The sequence below is a fragment of the Phascolarctos cinereus genome, unplaced genomic scaffold, assembly GCF_003287225.1.
Source record: "Phascolarctos cinereus isolate Bilbo 61053 unplaced genomic scaffold, phaCin_HiC Scaffold_726;HRSCAF=1367, whole genome shotgun sequence".
Taxonomy (NCBI): domain Eukaryota; kingdom Metazoa; phylum Chordata; class Mammalia; order Diprotodontia; family Phascolarctidae; genus Phascolarctos; species Phascolarctos cinereus.
The window spans coordinates 102,943,968-102,963,504 of NW_027556098.1; the positions used below are offsets into that span (position 1 = coordinate 102,943,968).

A 19,537-nucleotide genomic window follows, 5' to 3' on the forward strand; every position below is an offset into this window, starting at 1 on the left:
GCCCAGGGTCACACAGTTAGTACGTGTCAAGTGTCTGGTCTGAGACAGGATTTGAACCCAGGTCCTCCTGACTTTAGGGCTGGTGCTCTATCCACTGCGCCACCTAGCTGCCCCCTATACTTTTTTTTTTTTTGATAGAACTGATGGATAAAGCTTGGCTGTTTTAACAAGGACCAGGCAAATGGAAAAGGAAACAAAGAAAAGCAAGGTGAAAGGGATAAGTGGCTCTTAACCTGGGATCTGCAAACTTTATTATTATATTGGTAACTGTATTTCAACATTAACTGGCTTCCTTTGTAATCCTATGTATTTTACCTTGTGCATTTAAATACATTCTTCTGGGAAGGAAGGGGTCCCTAGACTTTACCAGCTTGCCAAATGGGGCCATAACACAAAGAAAGTTAAGAACCCCTGAGACAGAGTAAGAAATAGCAAAAGTGGGTAAAAAAGTCAAAATAAACATTAAGTTTGGGAGCTACTTTTCAAATCCTGTTTCCTTTGATCCTTAACAACCCTGGGAAATGGGTGCTATTATTATCCCCATTCCAGAGGTGAGGAAGGAAACCAAGGCAGACAGGTTGACTTGCTCAGGTTCAAAAGGCTAGTTGGAGATTTAAGGCAGGATTCAAACTCGGGCCTCTGTGACATCAAGTCTATTGGGCCACCTTACTGCCTCAGTTCCAAACGGGATACCTTCACTGTGGTTCTTCTTGTTGTTTGTCTTTCATTTTCAAAGAGGACCAATGACATTACAGGTGACATCCTGACTCGCGTGGGAACTGGATCTGAGTGAGGCAGAGCCACACAGAAGTCAGTCTCACTCTCTCTTACACAGTCATTGTAGTCCAGTGGCAAAAACCATGGCTGAACTGTGGAATGCAGCCTACTGAAAGAATTGGAGACTAATTTCAAAAGGGCAAAAGATTCGTATAAGAAATAGAGGCCTGACATTTTTTTGCAATTTTTTAGAAAAACAAAATGCCCCAGCTTCCCTGCATGCACCCAAAAAAAACCTATTATTCAAACAAAATAGAGATATAAGTAAAGAATATTCTAACTCCACAGATTGGAGAGATTGAACATTTCAAAGCACTTAACCCTTAAGTAAATGGGAAAATGGAAACTGATTTAATTTGGCCCCAGTAATAAGACCAGTGGTAACACTAACTTTTCTTGGTGATCAATTCTATTTATATCATATAAAAACTGGACAACACAATCACCCAAAACAAGAAATCCTGATGCCCCATAGACATAACAAGTGGCAACATCATTATATTATAATTAAGCCAGTAAATCAAACAGTGACCTTTTGGATACCTCCATCTTCCAGTTTCATAACATACTGGATCCACTGGAGCCAGCTGAGGAGTAGGGGTCCTGACCAAGGCAGATTTTTTAGGTACCTAGTTTGGTGCAAAATATACACATTTCCTCAAAGCCAATCTACCTAGAATCCTTGGTAAACAAATCAACCCAGTCCAAGTTCTTAGGGGCCCTGAGGCCTCTTAAAGTCAGTTTCAGGACTTGGGGAGTGATTCTGCATGAATGCAGATACCTCCATTGCTTCTGGGTACAACGCAGAACTCCCACCACTCAGCGGTGCACTATGGAGCCCCATCTAGCAGACATAATTATGAGCTGCTTCCTTTCTTAATAAACTAATGCAGTTTCACATGTATATGTACAACTAAACTCCCAATGAAGAAAAAATATCATCGATGTCATCCACGTCTCCGACAGTTTCTGATGTAGTGCTACTTTCCTTTACTTGAGCCAATGTGGGTGACTTCACTGCACCACTGCAATTTTCAATATGATTTGCATTTCTGTTGTCCAACAGCTGGCTCTTTTTTGATGCCAGTTCAGGTCTATGAATTGTAAGGTCTGAGAATGTGCTTTTGGCATCTCCCTCTGTGACAACCTTCTCAGTCTGATGAAGAAACTGTTGAATTTCCTTCAGAACAGTGGGCTGCAACTTTCTCTGTGGTTTCCTCTGCTGCTTTATAAATTTATTCTGTGAAGTGATTCGTCTCAGATGGCACTTTGAAGACATGTTACCCAAGCCAAGGAGAAGGAAGTTACAGACGGACGTTTTTATGCAGTTCAATTTCTTGGGCAAGCTTTTAAAAGAGAAAGGAAAAAATTTAAAAACCTATTAGTTAGAGAAAAATCTATCAGAATCACTCATTTTCTCTTTTCCCTCTTCTTTCCATCTCTGTCAACAAAATATAAAAATACACAATTCAATTTAACAAACACTAAGTGCCTAGTCTGTGCAAAGCACTGTATGAGATAAAAGGGAGATGAAGATAAAAATGAGAGTCCCTCCTTGAGGTATAGTCTTGTTTTGCTGAACTTTTTTTTTCTCCCTTTCTCCTTCCTTACAAGGGATGGCTCTGGGTAGAGGAGGAAGATGGGAAATGAATATGATATAAAAACAAAAAGAAACAACTTAATTCAGAAGAACATAAGCTCCTTGAGCTTAGGGACTATATAATTTCTTTTTTTTTTTTTTTGCTTTTAGGCAATTGGGGTTAAGTGACTTGCCCCGGGTCACACAGCTAGGAAATGTCAAGTGTTCAGTCTGAGGCCGCATTTGAACTCAGGTCCTCCTGACTTCAGGGCCGGTGCTTTATCTACTGTGCCACCTCGCTGCCCCGGGGCCTATATAATTTCTTATCTTAATATACTTAGCACTTAGGACAACGTAGGTACTTCTTTGTTTGGTTGGGGGGTTTTGGGAGGCAATCAGGGTTAAGTGATTTGCCCAGGGTCACAAAGCTAGTAAGTGTCTGAGGCAGGATTTGAACTCGGGTCCTCCAGACTCCAGGGCCAGTTTTCTAGCTACTGTGCCACTTAGCTGTCCCATAGCTGCTCAGATGTGGGCACTTTTAATAAAGGTTTGCTGATCTGAATGAGTTACGATCTGATCTCTAGATTTCTGTTTTCAAACCATTACTTCCATATCACAATCATTATTTTTTCTGGATGAGGATAGCATTTTCCATCAAGAGTCTTCTGGAGCTGTCTTAGAGCCTTGCATTGTTGAGAAGAGCTAAGTCTATTAAAGTCAGTCATCACACAATGTGGCTGTTAGTGTATAATGTTCTCCTGGTTCGGCTCATTTCACTCTGCATCAGTCCTGTATTTCCAGGTTTTACCTAGAAGTGGTAGCACTGAGTCAAAGGGTATGCACACTTCTAGGGTTGTATCCCAAAGACATCATACAAATGGGAAAAGGACCCACATGTACAAAAATATTTATAGCAGCTCTTTTTGTTGGTGGCAAAAAGGTGGAAATTGAGGGGATCCCCATCAGTTGGGGAATGGCTGAACAAGTTGTGGTATATGTGGTATATGAATGTAACAGAATACTACTGTGCTGTAAGAAATGATGAGCAGGCAGCATAAAAACCTGGAAAGACTTGTATGGTCTGATGTGGAGTGAAGTGAGCAGAACCAGGAGAACACTGTACACAGTTAACAGCCACATTGTGTGATGACTGACTTTGACAGACTTCGCTCTTCTCAGCAATGCAAATCTCCAAAGGTCTCATGATAGAAAATGCTATCCACATCCAAAGAAAGAACTATGGAGTTTGAATGCAGATCAAAGAATACTATTTGCTATTTTTTTTCTTTTTTGTTTTCTCTTTTTTGTGGTTCCTCCTATTGGTTCTAATTCTTCCTTACAACATGACAAATGTGAAAATATGTTTAATAGGAATGTATATGTATGGCCTATATCACATTGCAAGCCATCTTAGGAAGAGGTGGGGAGGGAGGGGTAGAAAAATTTAAAACTCAAAAGCCTATGGAAGTGATTGTTGATAAATCAAAATAAATTAATAAAAAAAAGAATTAAAATAATGAAATAAAATTTTAAAAAAGGGTATGCACAGTTTTATAGCCGTTTGGCCGTAGCTCCAAACTGCTCTCCAGAACGGCTGGATCAGTTCACAACTCCACCAACAATGCATTAGTGTTCCAATTTTCCCACATCTCCAACATTTATCATTTTCCTGTTTTGTCATGTTAGCCAATCTAATAGGTGTGATGGGGTACCTCAGAGTCATTTTGATTTGCATTTCTCTAATCAACTGTGATTCACAGCACTTTTTTCATATGACTATAGATAGCTCTAATTTCTTCCTCTGAAAACTGCCTATTCATATCCTTTGACCATTTACAATTGGGGAATGACTTGTATTCTTATAAATTCAACTCAGCTCTCTATATTTTAGAAATGAGGCCCTTATCAAAGACACTGGCTGTAAAAATTGTTTCCAGCTTTCTGCTTCCCTTCTAATCTTGGTTTCATTGGCTTTATTCGTGAAAAAACTTTTCAATTTAATGTAATCAAAATCATCCATTTTGCACTTCATAATTTTCTCTGTCTCTTGTTTGGTCATAAATTCTTCCCTTTTCCACAGATCTGACAGGTAAGCTATTCCTTGCTCTCCTACTTTGCTTAATAGTATCAGCCTTTATATCTAAATCATGTATCCATTTTGATTTTATCTTGGTATAGGGTGTGAGATGTTGGTCTATGCCCAAGTTTCTGCCATACTATTTTCCAGTTTTCCCAGCAGTTTCTGTTAAATACTGAGTTCTTATACCAAATATAAATATTTTAAACATGTTGGTCTTTTACCTCTGTTTTTTATCTCTTTCACATATGTACTTAGAGTATGTGTAGTTCCAAATTGTTTTCCAAAATGACTGAACTAGTTCACAGATCCACCAACAGAAATGCGGAAAGGGACATAAGTAAATTGTTATTACCCTGCTAAATTTATTACAGACTTCTTAAAATGCCAATAATCTCTAGCAGGGATCCACAAACCATGGTGAGCTAAGAATGGTTTTTACATTTTGAAATACAATGTATTTAAATGTATTAGTTCTTAGCTCTGAGCTAGACAAAAAGGGCAGAGGTCTCTTTCAAACTTTTCTTCATAAACTGAAAGTTTAAAATTGAAAAAAGAATGCCTCTCCACAATGCAGGTCTTCTGTTCCTAAAGGGACATAGTGGGGATTCAATAGAGAAAAAAGGGGTATGAAGTGGAAAGAGGGAGACCTGACTCTTTGTCAGAGGATCAGAGAGTAGGAAAGTGTTACACAAAGACAAATACAAGTAAACAGTTTAAAAACAGGTACAGGGCTCCTCCTGAAAAGGAAGAAGCTAGAAGATGTTTCTGGTCTTCCAAAACCAGAGCCACAGAAGTTTTCTGGTGACGTATTCCCCAATAAGGGTCAGAGGAAGAATTCAATTGTAGTAGGTGATGATTCCCAGCTACCTTGAATATACTAAGGCAGCTGTCTATCAACCTGATGTAACATCAGAGAGTCCTGCTGTTGTCCTGGGGAATGAAGGATGTATGATACAACAGAGAACCTCTCAAACTTACCAAAGTGGATTATGATTCTGGTGATTCACATGGGTAATAATAATAATAACTAACATTTATATAAAGCTTACTATGTGCAAGGCACTGTGCTAAGCACTTTACAATTATTATCTAATTTGATCTTCACAAAAACCTTAAGAGGTAGGTGCTATTGTTATCCCCATTTTACAATTTTTTACATTTGACTAATGTGAAAACATCTTTAATAGCAACGTATATGTATAAGGAAACTAAGGCAAACAGGAGTTAAGTGACTTGCCCATGGTCATACAGCTAGTAAGTGTCTAGAATGGATGTGAACTTAGGTTTTACTGATTCCAGACCCAGCACCTCTATCCACTGTTCGAGAGCAGAATGGATTTAAGGGACCTCTAAGCAATGGAAAAACAAAAATCATCAATAAAAATCCATTAAAGATGAGAGTGAAAAGTGAAGTAAGAAGTAGCAAAACGCACAGAAAAAGCAAAAAGCATTCACTGCTTGAACCCAAAAAGCACAGCACATTAAATATGACCTACCTGCAACCTTGAGCTTCCACATGTTTAAGCCGGTTACTTTTTAGAAGTTTGTTACCCAAAAAGGTGGCTTTATGCTTCAGTTTTTTTCGTCTACACCAGAAAATGGCTGTTTGGATTTCTTCTGAAAGTTGTGTAAAAGACTGTGCCTCTCGGATCCTCAGTACAAGGTTTCTGGCATGAGAGGATCCCACCAGCGGCTGGGATGAGCTGATGGCTTTTCGTACTCTCCTTTCAGAACACACAAGCTTGAAGTTGGTGTCCTGGAGGGTGGACAGGCAAGAATAAGAAAGGCAAATGTCATGGGAAGTGAGCAGCCTTCAAAGGCAGTCAATAAAGCACAAACTCTCTAAGAGAAGGGTCATTGGCCACACTGGGATTGCCAGAGTCAGGTGATTATGATGGAGTACTATTGTACTATAAAAAAAGGTGAAGGGGGTGGTTATTGATGAATATAATGATACAAGACAATTCTTAAGGACTCATGATGAAAAAATGCTACCTATCTCCAGAGAGAATTTATGAATTCTGAATGCAAAATGAAGTAAATTTTGTTTTCTTCATTTTTTTTTTTGCTTTTCTTTTTTTCCCCCCAATATGGCTAATATGGAAATATGTTTTGCATGATTTCACATGCATCATTTATATCATATTGTATGCCTTCTCAGTGGGTATGAGAGGGGTAGGAGGGAGGGAAAGAATCTGGAACACAAAATTTAAAAAGAATGCTAAAAATAAATAAATGATAAAAAGGAAAAAAGAAAAACTATTATATTTATCTTTATATGTAAGTTTTTAAAATTTATCTTTAATATTCTTTTTTTTTAAATTTTGAGTTGCTTCCTTGAGCTCTCCCTCTTCCTTTCCCCTCCCCAGCCCTTGAGAAGGCAAGCAATATGACATCAATTATACGTGTGAAGTGACACAAAACATATTTCCATATTAGATATAATATTGTATTTATATTTAAATGTATTTAAAGTGCTCCTTTTAAGTGAATTAATGATTAAATGATATATTCCCCAAAATAATTAAATTAAATTCCAACTTTTTTCATAATTTCAAATTTACAGTTAAACACTGTTAGTAATATATAATAAATTTTAAAACACACAAACCACGGTAGCTTTGTGCTTTGGTTGTTTGCAAAAGGCCTTCAGGTCAAATCCTGATGATGTTTCTGTGGAATTAGAAAAATCACACAGGCTGATTTAGTATAGCACAAACTCTTTTCCAAATAAACACTAACCTCACAATCTAATTCACTCTCAAAGTCTCTTTCCTGCCAAACTATTAAAAGTAACTATGAAGGAATCACTTGACCATTAATTAGATGATTAACAAAACCTAAAAGAAAGTGCCAAAATAAAAATCTAAATGCCCAAGTTCAGAAATTTACCTGTTACCCTAAACAAGCAAAAAGATAACTATGCCTCATTAGGGATACCTGTCTTGTACTCTGAGTAACAACTCTAGAATTACAATGAATGTAGACACTAAAATCTGTCCCAGGTAATACATTTTTTTTTTTAGGTAATTGGGGTCAAGTAACTTGCCTAAGGGTCACACAGCTAGGCCTGATTTGAACTCAGGTCCTCTTGACTCCAGGACTCTATCCACTGCTCCACCTACCTGCTCCTAGGTAATACAAATTTATAGCCAGAACAAATGCCTAGGTTAGACAAAGACAGGAGCAAAACCAAACAAAAATGAGTTACCTCTGTGGCTTTTCCTCTTCTGCACTGCCTTCCCAATATCCACATTATCCTTCACCTTTATCTTCATTTGTTTAACTTTTTCTAAGGCTATTTCTTCAATAGGTTTGTTCAATTTCTCTTTGGCTAGAAATAGTCTGTTTAGCAATTTTGTCACTCCTTTAGCTTCCATCTTTTTCTTAATGACATCAAGATAGGCCTCTCCTAAAAATTCTTTAAGCTCAGCAGGAAAGGTAAAATTTTTGAAGTAAGGCATTGGTTGAATCCTGGATACCTCTTGCAGCAATTTAAACAAAGGATTATATAAAGAGACAAGTTTTTTAAAAGCATCTTTATACAAGACCCTAGGAGGGAAAAAAAGAAATTCATGAGTTAGCTAGAATATTATAAAGTTGTTAAGATAATGCAAGATTATATCATTAAGCTACTATATATATATGTATGTATGTATGTATAGGTATATGTACACACACACACACACACACGCACACACAATTCCTATACAATCTTAAGTCTGCAAAACACCATCCTTTAAATTATTATTGCCACTTCATCTAAATTATATAAAAAAATAGATTTCTTTTCTTCTCTAACACACTCCATAGCTTTATACCAATTAGAAAAAAAATTGCTTCAAAAGGGATTTGAAGTGCACAGAAACACTCTCAAGCACATAGGATTTAATGAATTTGCTAAACATCCATTATCTACTCAAAAATATGGAAGCTATTAGGGGAAAAAATGTAAATATACAAGAAAAAGTATAATTTAAAATAGGGAATGTGTTAACTTCCATAATAATTCTCTCTAATCCAAGACCCAATTAGAGGCCATGTTGTTTGAACTAAACAGGTAACTCTTCTATGGATGACCTCTGTGCCTCAAATTCAAAGATTTTCTTTTGAATTATACATTAATAATCAACTCATTATTATTCAACTGTGGCCAAAAGAATAAATCAAATGAAGAAGGAAACATATGACCAGCCTTCTCCTGTACTATCATTTTGTGATGAGGGTTAAAAACCCAAAACTCGCTGAACCACCCTATCTCTCAATAATAAAGACTGCCAATAATCTGCCCGGCAGAATGGGAGAGGAAATTCAAACAATGAAATCAGATATTCAGATATTTCAAAAGAATGTACATACCATACTCTGCTCACCAATCCTATAATAACAGTGTTTAAAATGATGAATTCTTCCAAACAAAGATGCTTCACAGTTAAGCTAAAGGCCAAATGCTGAATTAAGGTAAAAAAAAAAAAAGACAAAAACGATTGCTTGTAACCTACATCAGAGGCGTCAAACTCACAAACCTAGCCCTCAAAACTTCCTAGTCCAGTGGAACCAGATGAAAATGTAATTGGGAAATGTTTAACGAAATAAATACAAATACAATACAACACAGATAATATTAACTTGTGGTTTTCTAAGTCACTATGTGGCCCAAAGGGAACCACTTCTATTTGAATTTGACACCACTGCTTTATATATGTTAGAGAAAAATACTGCTGGCAAAGGAAATTTGTCTCATATTTACTAACATTTAAATTCATTTCACATAAAGGTGCCCAAAACTTATTGATGCATTTACCATCATGCTAACGCTATTACAACACCTGCCTCTCACAAACATTGGCAGACTAACTGAAGAATAAAAATGTCTTTGGCAACAAAACAACAAACAGATCTTAGGAGAAGGAGGCAAAAAGCTCTGTAGTCTCCCTAGAACTCTACACTATATAGAAAAACACTATTAAATATACTGAAACAATTTCCTACTAAAATGGAAATGTTAAAACTAAATGAAGGATACAGAAATGTCTTGCAGCAACAGTCTAATAAACGTAGTATTAATTTGCAGGTTCCCAAAATCTTCATTAACACAAACTCCAAAACTGGCTGGCTGGGAATGATGTACTTTTTTGCATTTTCAAGTTTATCTTCTCTAGTTGTCAGAAACAGAAAGACTGAATTATTAGAATGAGCCACGAGTGTAAATGTACTTACTTGTCACATACTTGGGTACTAGGCACTGACAAGAAAGTATTATCTACCTAACATTTTCAAGCGGACAGTTATTTTAAGATCATTTTTAAACAGCTACGCTCATCAGTCATCACAATGGACTCTCAATATAATTATAGATTTCATTGTAATGCCAGTGTAGTCTTGCCCTTAACTAATGGTCTGAGCACCAGAAGCGTGCTTTGTTATCATAGACCCCGCTGCATTTTGTCTTTATAAAAACTAATAGTGAAAAGTTTTGCTGCAATAACCAATGACACGTGACAGAATGTGAACAAGAGTAATAGAAGACCTGGAAGGAATCCTGTGATCCAATTACCTTGTTTCATGGATGAAGAAACAAAATCTCAGAAGCTAAGTGATTTGTCCAAGGCCCCACTGCTAGTTAGTGGCCAGGCCAGTTTTAGAACACATTTCTTCTAATCCCAATATAGTGTTTTGCTGTACAATGAATTCATTAAGTCTAAATAGTCATTACATCTTCAGAATTCATTAAGGTTAAGCAGCTTTACTATTAGCCATGGGTGTTTCTTTCTTAATAAAGCAAAATCATAAAACGTCAGATACTAAAGCAAAAAACTTTAGACCTCTAGTCTATAAAGTCTTGAAATAACCACCCTGTGACACTTACTTAGGACATAGCTCAAAGAGATCTTGAATGGACCCCTCCATATTCACACAATTCATTCGCTTGAGACACTGTTCTACCTGAAACAACGAAGATTAGCATTTACAATAGGCAAGTAAGATTGCTGATCTCAAACAAGCCAAATTGGACAAATGAATGCATGTAAGTGTCCCCAGCATTGAAACACACAGCAAACTGCGGAGGGAGAATGTACTGTGTTTTCTGAGTTACAGAAAGCAAAGGCAAAGAATAAAATACATGTTATTAAAACCAAAGTATTTGTAGGAACAATCTATCAATTTCCCTAGCCAAACATATTCATCAATTATTTCCTGAGTACCTTCTATAAGAATGACATTATATAAACAGGTGCTATGGACGACATGGAAGGTACATGAGACTTCCCTCCAGTTTGTATTCCGACTTTTATACAGATGAAACAAATTAAAAAATAGGACAGCATATACAAATTAAAAAACAGGACAGCATATAATTGAGTGCAATATTATAGAGTATGAAACAATTAAGTATGACAGAGGGTCAAAGGAGAGATCAGTTCTTCATCTATTAATTCTTTGTTAAGATTTTCCATCTTAGGAAATGTAATTTTTTACATTAAAGTGCTCTAAATTTGTGAAACATTAAGTAGACACATGTCACAAAAGGACCACCAATGCAATGCCACACGAGTGGCACAAAACGTGACAGGGATACCCAGAGACACTGCCAGAGTGGAGACGGGGCAAGGGTTAGGCTCCAAGGACAGGTAAGAACTAAACGTTTTCATCTAGCAATTACATAAAAAATATACTTTTTTCCTGCTTAAGCAATAGATGTACTCCCAAAAAGGCCAATCAAATCAATTCCCATTTTCTCTTTGCCTTATCTTCTAACTTCAGAAGGGTTCCCAAGCTCAATCTTTGATCCTCAGCTGTTCTTTCTCTCGCTATCCCCCTCAAACAAGGAGGGAGCTGCTGCCATGCTGGAGAGAAGGCTGGTACTGAAGTCACAAAGATCTGAGTTCAAATTTAACCTCAGATCCTCACTAACTGTGTCCACCTAGTTAAGCTGTATAACTGCTGTCTGCCTCTGTTTTCTCAACTGTAAAATGGAGATAAGAACAGCACCTACCTCACAGGGTTGCTATGAGGCTCAAATGAGAAGGTTTTTAAAAGAAGTGCTTAGCACACTGTCTAATAATAAATAGCAAGCACTTAAAAGAATTTTCCCTCCCTCCTTATTCACACATTCTCATAGCTTTATCACCTCTACGCTAATAACATTTATATATTTAATCTACACATACAGAAATATTTATAGCAGTTCTTTTTTGTGGTGGTAAAGAACTGGAAATTGAGGCGATGCCCATCAGTTAGGGAATGGCTGAACAAGTTCCAAGACACTTTCAGAAAAACCTGGAAAGACTTACTTAAACTGATGAAGAGTGAAGTGAGTAGAACCAGGAGAACACTGTACACAGTAACAGCTGTATTGTATGAGGATCAACTATGAATGACTTAGCTATTCTCAGTAATACAATGATCTAAAACAATCCCAAAGGACTCATGATAAAAAAAAAATACTATCTACCTCCAGAGAAAGAACTGATAAAATCTGAATACAGATTGATGCATACTTTTTTAACTTTCTTTATTATCTTTGGTTTTTTCATCTGCATTTTCTTTTGAAATATGGAAATGTTTTACATAACTGCATTTGTATAATCTATATCAAATTGCTTGACTTCTCAGGGAAGGGTCAAGAGAGGGAGGGAGGAAGAGGATTTGGAACTGAAAATTTTTTTTTTAAATGTTAAAATTTCTGTTTACATATAATTTAGAAAAAAATCAAATAAAAATTAAATGTTAAAAGAAATGGCCTTTGAAGTTATCACATCAAATATTTTTTTAAAAAAAATCAATAAACAATAAGGGCATCACCTATTTTTTCTACTTTTCAGTCCCCTAACTGACCATAAAGCTGTGATCTGTTGTAGAATATAATCTTCTGATTTTATGTTTCTATCAGTGATACTCTAGATGTCTACACTGTCAATTCTTACAAAGACTTTACATAGATGAGAAATAGGCCTATGGGTTAATAGTTGCTAAAGAGTTAACTAAGAGATGACTTATCAGGAAGGAGAACAAACAGAAGGATGCTTGACATCTCTGACAAGTAAATCTGCTAGTATCTAAAAAGACAATGCTCCCTTCTGACCTGTTTGAGAGCCAAATACGGCTTGTGGCGACCCAGCTTGTTGTGATTACTGTAAAGGATTGCATGTAAGACACCCGTTTCTGTATCCAAACCTTTTCTCAGCAAGGACATTCTGACACTGTGGCACTCCTTAGTCAGGGCTTTAATGTATGAACCTGAAAAGAGAGAAATCAAGCCTTACTGTACAAGCAGGTCTATAGCCACTGTATGCTTGCATATAGGCTGAAAGGTATCCCTTTCATTCATACATCACATATTGTTGAGGGATATGAAAATACCTTCAGGGAGCTTATCATCTATTTGTGAAGTAATCTATAGTAAGAAGTCACCCGAATGAAACTTTATTAAAAACTAGATTGGATGTACTGAATAGATGGCCTATTATGTATTTGTAACAATTGTGGGTTCTTGAGTCAAAGGCAGAATCACCTCTATAGTACTGGAGTATTTGCTTAGTAAATAGATAATAAGCTCACTTAAGGTATTTTCCATATCAATCAACAAGCATTTATTAAGTGCCAAGTACTGGGAATACAAAAACAGAAATGAAACATTAAATGCCCTCAACGAGTTTATATCCTACAAGGAAACTCAATCAAGCAGCATCTACGAAGTGCCAGGTAGCGAGGATGCAGGGAACAAAGAATGGAATGATCTCTATACCCAACAAGCTTACATTTTAATAAGGAAGACAACACGCACATATGTACATATACAACATAAAGTTCACACATATATTCTTTGTTGCTGTTCATTTGTTTCAGTTGCGACCAGCTCTGTGATCCCATTTGGGGTTTTCTCAGCAAAGATACTGGAGTGGTTTGCCATTTCCTTCCCCAACTCATTTCACAGACAAGGAACTGAGGGAAAAAGTCTTAAGTGAAGATTAAGTGTCTGAGGCAGCATTTAAACTCAGGTCTTCCTGACTCCAGGGCCGTGCTGTATCCACTGCGCCACCTAGTGGCTCTGTGTGTGTGTGTGTGTGTGTGTGTGTGTGTGTGTGTGTGTGTGTGTGTGTGTGTATAACATGTGCAAATAAATACATGCATGTAAATATATACACATAAAAAAGAGGGATCTGTTGAGGAGAAAAGGAAGGAGTGCATTCCAGGCAAAGGGGATGGTCACTGCAGAGGTATAGAGATGAGAGATATGTGTTAGGAACAGAGAGAAGGGCAGTCTGGCTTGGGTTCCAGAAATCAGAAGAGGGAGTCATGTCCAAACAGGGGGGGCAAGATAGGTTGGATTAGGCTCTAAAAGTTTATAATAGATCTTAGAGGCAAGAGAAAGCCAAGTTGAGTAGGGGAGTTGCATGATCAGATTTATGCTTAAGGAAAATCATTTTGGCAGCAGTGGCCTAGTGGTGAGAGACTCAAGGCAGGAAGACCAATTAAGAAAGAGCCTGTTCCAACAATCTACATGAGAGGGGATGAGGACCTGCAGTAAGGTTACATCGCTTCATGAGTGGAGTGGAATAATCAGATGCGAGCAACGTTTTGAAGACCGAAAACAGCTAGATTGGGCAACTGATTAATTATGTGAGATGAGGGAGACTCAGGATTCGAAGATAACGTCAAGAGTAAGAACTCAAGACACTAGAAAGAGAGAGGTCTGGAAAAAGGATAGGGTTTTGGGGAGGGGGGGGAGACTGTGAGTTCAGTTTTAGACAGGTAAGAGTTTAAGATGTCTCCAGTATATCCAGTCTGAAAGATCCAATACTATTGGTGCTATAGGACTGAAGTTCAGGAAGAGACTGGGGGATATATAAATCTGGGAGACATCTGCATAATGACAGTTAAACCCAATGGAGCTGATAAGGTTACCAAGAGAGAGAACAGAGGGAGAAGAGGGTTCAGGAGAGAGAGCATGAAATGGATGACAATCCCCTCCCTTAGCAAGGGAGATCCATCAGGAGAAGCAGTATCAAGAAAACCCAGAGGGAAGGGGTATTCCAGAAGGGTACAAGGCAGTCAACGTTGTCAAATGCAGTAGACAGGTCAGGTTTGAGAAAAGTCCTTCCTGTTTGTTAATTAAGAGATCACTGGTACTTTGAAGAGAGCAGTTTAATTAGGTTGAAAGCTACACTGCAAAGGGTTGAGGAAAGAACACGAGGCAAGGAAGTAGACGCAGCTACTCTGAAGGACTTTGGCTGAGAAAGGGAGGAAAGCTATGGGATGACAGCTTGAGGGGATGGCATTTTGTAAGTGAAGGATCAGTGAAGGATTTTTCAAGGGTGATGGAGACTTGGGTATGTTTGAAGGGAATGGAAAAGGAACCAACTGCTAGAGAGAGGTTGAAATTTTAAGAGATAAGTGGGATAAAGGAGGATGCAATCTGCTAGAGAAGACAGGATAGGATGGGACTAAAGTGTTTGCCAAGGTGTTAGCCTTGGCAAAGAGAAAATGAGGGCCACCTCGTTGTCAGAGACTGGGGGAAAGGAGGAGGAATGGGAGATGATGTGAAGGGGTTTTGAGATGAAGAGAGTGGAAGAGGAGAGACCACTGCCAACATAAGTATATCTTGTGGGGAAGGCACTAGCAACAGGCAGAAAAGGCTTCATGTAGGAGATGGTGGGCTGGGCTTTGGAGTGAGCTAAGGTTTCTAAGAGGCAAAAGTGAAGAAGGTCTGCATTCCAGATATGGGTAACAGTTTATGAAAAATATGGGGATAGAATATTATTCATAAGGAACAGGAAGGCCAGTGTGACAGGCCCATGTAGTATGGAAAGAAAGTAATGTGTAAGAAGGCTGGAAATGTAGGTTAGAATCAAGTTGTGATAGGCTCTAGTTGCAAAACAGAGGAGTTTGTATTTTATCCTAGAGGCAAGAGGGAGGCACTGAAGATTATCAAGCAGGAGAGTAAAGATTGCCAGACCTGCGTTTTAAGAATATCACTTTGGCAAACATGTGGAGGATGGATTAGAGGGGGAAGAAAACTGAAGGAAACTAGTAAGCAGACTACTGCAAGAGTCCAGGGGAGAGGTGATTGAACTAAGGTGGTGATCCTATGAACAATGGAAAACAGACATGAGGGACTTTGTGGAGATATAATCAACAAGTATTGGCAACATGTGGAATGAGTAAGAATGAGAGCAGTCCGGGATGACACTAAGGTTGTGAACCTGGGTAACTAGGAAAACAGTGATATCCTCAATAAAAATAGGGAAGTCTGGAAAAGGGACAGTTTGAGGGGTGGTGGTGGTAAAAATAATGAGTTCTGTTTTAGACATACTGAGTTTGGGATTCCCATGGGGCATCCAATTCAAAACGTCCAACAGGCAGTTAGTAACATGAGGCTTTATATATAGGCCTGGAAGTCATCTGAAATGACATGATAATTGAACCCATGGAAGCTGATTAGGTAATAGAGATGATAGAGATGGAATAAAAACAGATCCAGGACAGAACCTTAGCCTACAATGACAGCAAGCATGTGGGATAGAATGCTGAATCAGCAAAGCAGACTGAGACCATCCAACCTAATAAAGTGTGTTAGAGAGTCAGCAAGAAGTCGAGAGATCTGGGTAATAATTGATCCAGCTCTACCATATACTAGCTGTAACACTGAGCAAGTCACTTTACCTCAGTTTCCTCACTTGTAAAAAAGGCATACACTAGCTGCACTGCCTTATTCATACTTATTGTGGAGAAAGTACTTTGTAAACCTTAAAGCACTATATAAAATGTAAAATTAACATTTTTACTTGATACAGTTATGGTCTTATTAATGTGGATACTATCTCTACTGGCATAGATCCTAACAAATCCATGCCTTATCTTGTGTGATTTTTGTCCATGCCCATTCAAAAATCTTTCATAGCGGGACTGTCCAAGGCAATGGAGTTCTCCCTTTTAAGTTTTAATAGCTCACACAGACCAATGCACATTCAGGCTGTTACCCTAACCACTTGCTACATGACTGACCAACCTTCTCCTTCTTCTCTTATTAATGTCTTTGATATGTCTTAAGATACTTATTATACACAAGTTATCATTAACAGTTATGTTGAAACTTGGTTATATATAATACATAATATATAACATATATTGTTCAGTTGTTTTCAGTCATGTCCAACTGGCAAAAATACTGGAGTGGCTTGGCATTTCCTTCTTAGCTCATTTGACAAAGAAAACTAAGGCTTACAGGGTTAAGTAACCTGTCCAGGGTCACACAACTAGTAAGTGACTGAGGTCATATTTGAACTCAAGAAGATGAGTGTTCCTGACTCTAGGACCAGCACTCTATGCACTATGCCTCATAGCTATCCATATATATATATATATATATATATATATATCAATCATATGTTGCAAGACCTTGTTTCCACAGTTCTCGTGGTCATCAGAAATTCTGAAAAGAGGCAGCTAGGTGGCCCAACGGATGGCGCTGGACTTGGAGTCAGGAAGATCTGAGCTGAAATAGATCCACAAACTTAATAGCTGTGTGACCCTGGGTAAGTCATTTAACCTCACTCATCTTCCTCTGCCTACTTCCCAGGGTCGTGAGGATCAAATGAGATAATATTTACAAACTGTTTTGCAAAGCTTAACGCACTAGAGGAAAGTTATTATTATTATTTCTTGCATTAAATCCATTGTTACTGTATTATCATTCCATGGAACATCTGCTGAAGAGTCGGTTCGGTCCAGAAAGGATCCTCATAAATCAACTAGTCCAAGCTCTTTTTTCTTTTAATAAATGAGGAAACTACGTCCCAGGATAGTAAACCGACTCGACCAAGGCCGCAATGGTTGTAAGAGTTAGAGGAAGGATTTGAACTCGGGTACTTTGACTCCAGAGGGAGCTCTCTTTCTACTGCACCGTATGACGCGGGGGTCACGCTTCTACAGGGGTCAAAGGTGAAGATAGCGTCGTCCGCATGGGGCGCATGTGCAGAAGGGGGGAGGTGAGACAAGTGAGCGGCCACGCCTCCCCTCTCTCCTCCTAGGAGACGGTTGGTCCTTCCAGGGACAGGGCTCCGCCTCCAGGGGAGGAGTTCCGGAAGTAAGGGAGTGTTTGTCCCCGGAACACGTGTCCTCATCCATGTCCCCAGGCCCAAAGCATTCCCAGCTGCCGGGGAAGGTCATGGTCTCCTCCTCGTCCAGCGCCCCTTACTCACCAATTACTCCATCTCTGTCTTCTACGACCACTGTGCTCAAACTCCCCGGGCTCGGGATGTGCACCCGGTTCCACGGCTCCCACTCCAGGCAAGGCGCCACTGAAGCCATCTTGGAAGAGAGAAGGAAGGAGGGGATGGGGGCGGAGCTAGGATGAGACCAAATCAAGCGGGGGAGGGAGAGGAGGATCCAAGCTTGAGGGCCAAGGAGAGACCAAATCCGGGAATGGGGGAGGCCACTTTACAAATGAAGAGGAAGCTAGTGCAAGGTCGGAGCTTAATTTTTTTTAAGCTCGGATCTGACCGTGTGGATCCCCAATTCAATCATCTCCAGTGGTCTCTACTCTAAAAACATAAACTGCTGTATTTAACTTTTAAAGCGGAATGCAACCTGATCCCATCCAATACACACATACACACACACACACACACACACACACACACACACAGACACACACGCACACACGTGCACATACACACACACAGTAGGTAGAACCATAGACCTTAACTTAGAAGACCTGAGTTCAAATCTCCCTCATAATAACATAATGTTCTGCATACAATGGGTTTATGGTGTTGTGTTACGTTGTGTTAAGGCAAGAGGTAAAAGACCCGGTGGAAGTAGAAATGAGAGGAAAGATCCAAGATATATTGTGGCAAATTGAATCTACAAGAGTTGTCAGATGAATGGATGAGGAAAGGGGAGTGAGTCAATCGGGGTCACACACAAGCCACTTATAATTTCTGTCTACCTTAATTTCTCCATCTGTAAAATGGGGATAATGATAGTCCCTACCAGAGCAGCTAGGTGGTATAGTGGATAGAGGTCCAGGCCTGGAGTCAGGAAGATCTGAGTTTAAATCCGGCCTAAGACACTTACTAGCTGTGTGACCCTGGGCAAGTCTCTTAACCCTGTTTGCCTAGGTTTCCTCCTCTATCAGATGAACTGGAAAAGAAAAGGGCAAACCATTCTAGTATCTTTACCAAGAAGACCCCAAATGGGGTCATAAAGAGTAAGACAGGACTGAACAGCAATAGTTCCTCCCCCCAAAAAGTATTATGAGGATCCATGGAGATTGCCTAAGTAATGTGTTTTATATGCCTAAAATGCTATATAATTGCTGCACTTTGTTCTCTTCATCCTCCCTGTCTTTGTATTGACCTTCTGCCATACCTGGAATATGCTCCCTCTCACATCACCCACATAAATTCCCTCTGTTTAGATTTTTGAGATATACCCTTTTCTGCAAATAGTTACTATCCCTTGCTAGAGGCAAGCTACTTAAGAGCAGAGACCATATCTCAGGTCAAGGTTGTATCTCCTTCAGCATTTAACATTTATGTTCTGGGTACTTAGTAAATGTTTGGTGGGTACCTAGTGAAAGTTTGTGATATTGTGTTACATTGTGTTGACATAGTTAAGGCAAGGAGGTGAAGAGCCATGGTCCCAAGTAGGATGGAAGTAGAAGAAGAGCAAAGATCCAAGATACGTTGGGGCCACTGATTCAACAAGGAGTTGACAGATGAGTGGAGGTCACCTGAGGCGAGGGATTTTTTCTGTGGCGTTTGGATTCAGTCACAAGGCCACACTTGAGGAGCTAGAGGGCCGCATCTGGCCTTGAGGCTGCAGGTTCCCCACCCCGGACCTAGGTTCTTGAAAATTATGCCAGTGGAGCATAAGCTTTGACTAGACCTACACATTTTGAGAAGCATCCAGTACTAGGTCCAAGGACCACTCTAGAGACTTGTTACCAGAAGACTGGCTACCATGCGATGAACATTTTTGATCATGGCAACTGATAAAGACCTTCATCTTGGTCATAGAAGGTTGCCAATCTGTTATTAGAATGAATGTCTGCACTTTTGAAATCAGGGTTTCTTGAATTACTCAACTGAATC

At 38.9% G+C, this 19,537-nt stretch overlaps 1 protein-coding gene across 1 annotated transcript; it reads right to left on the reverse strand.

The window, feature by feature from the left end:
- Positions 1–222: 222 nt before the first annotated feature.
- Positions 223–17,777, reverse strand: RMP64 (ribonuclease MRP subunit p64). Its single transcript, XM_021007188.2, has 9 exons — positions 17,642–17,777; positions 12,523–12,677; positions 10,306–10,382; positions 9,463–9,594; positions 8,796–8,873; positions 7,648–7,988; positions 7,048–7,109; positions 5,933–6,192; positions 223–2,123 (listed from the first exon to the last, which is right to left on the reverse strand). The coding sequence occupies exons 1-9, from the start codon at positions 17,748–17,750 to the stop codon at positions 1,691–1,693; spliced, it is 1,647 nt and encodes a 548-aa protein (XP_020862847.1). The 5' UTR covers positions 17,751–17,777; the 3' UTR covers positions 223–1,690.
- Positions 17,778–19,537: the final 1,760 nt, after the last annotated feature.

What these genes read in the sequence shown, in the direction of transcription:
- RMP64 (XM_021007188.2), bottom strand. Translation starts at nt 17,750, where the DNA reads ATGGCTTCAGTGGCGCCTTGCCTGGAGTGGGAGCCGTGGAACCGGGTG. An exon ending in AGACAGAGATGGAGTAATTG is followed by an intron (nt 12,678 to 17,641) that starts GTGAGTAAGGGG and finishes CTCTCTTTTCAG; the next exon opens with GTTCATACATTAAAGCCCTG. An exon ending in CAAAGCACAAAGCTACCGTG is followed by an intron (nt 6,193 to 7,047) that starts GTTTGTGTGTTT and finishes TCCACCCTCCAG; the next exon opens with GACACCAACTTCAAGCTTGT.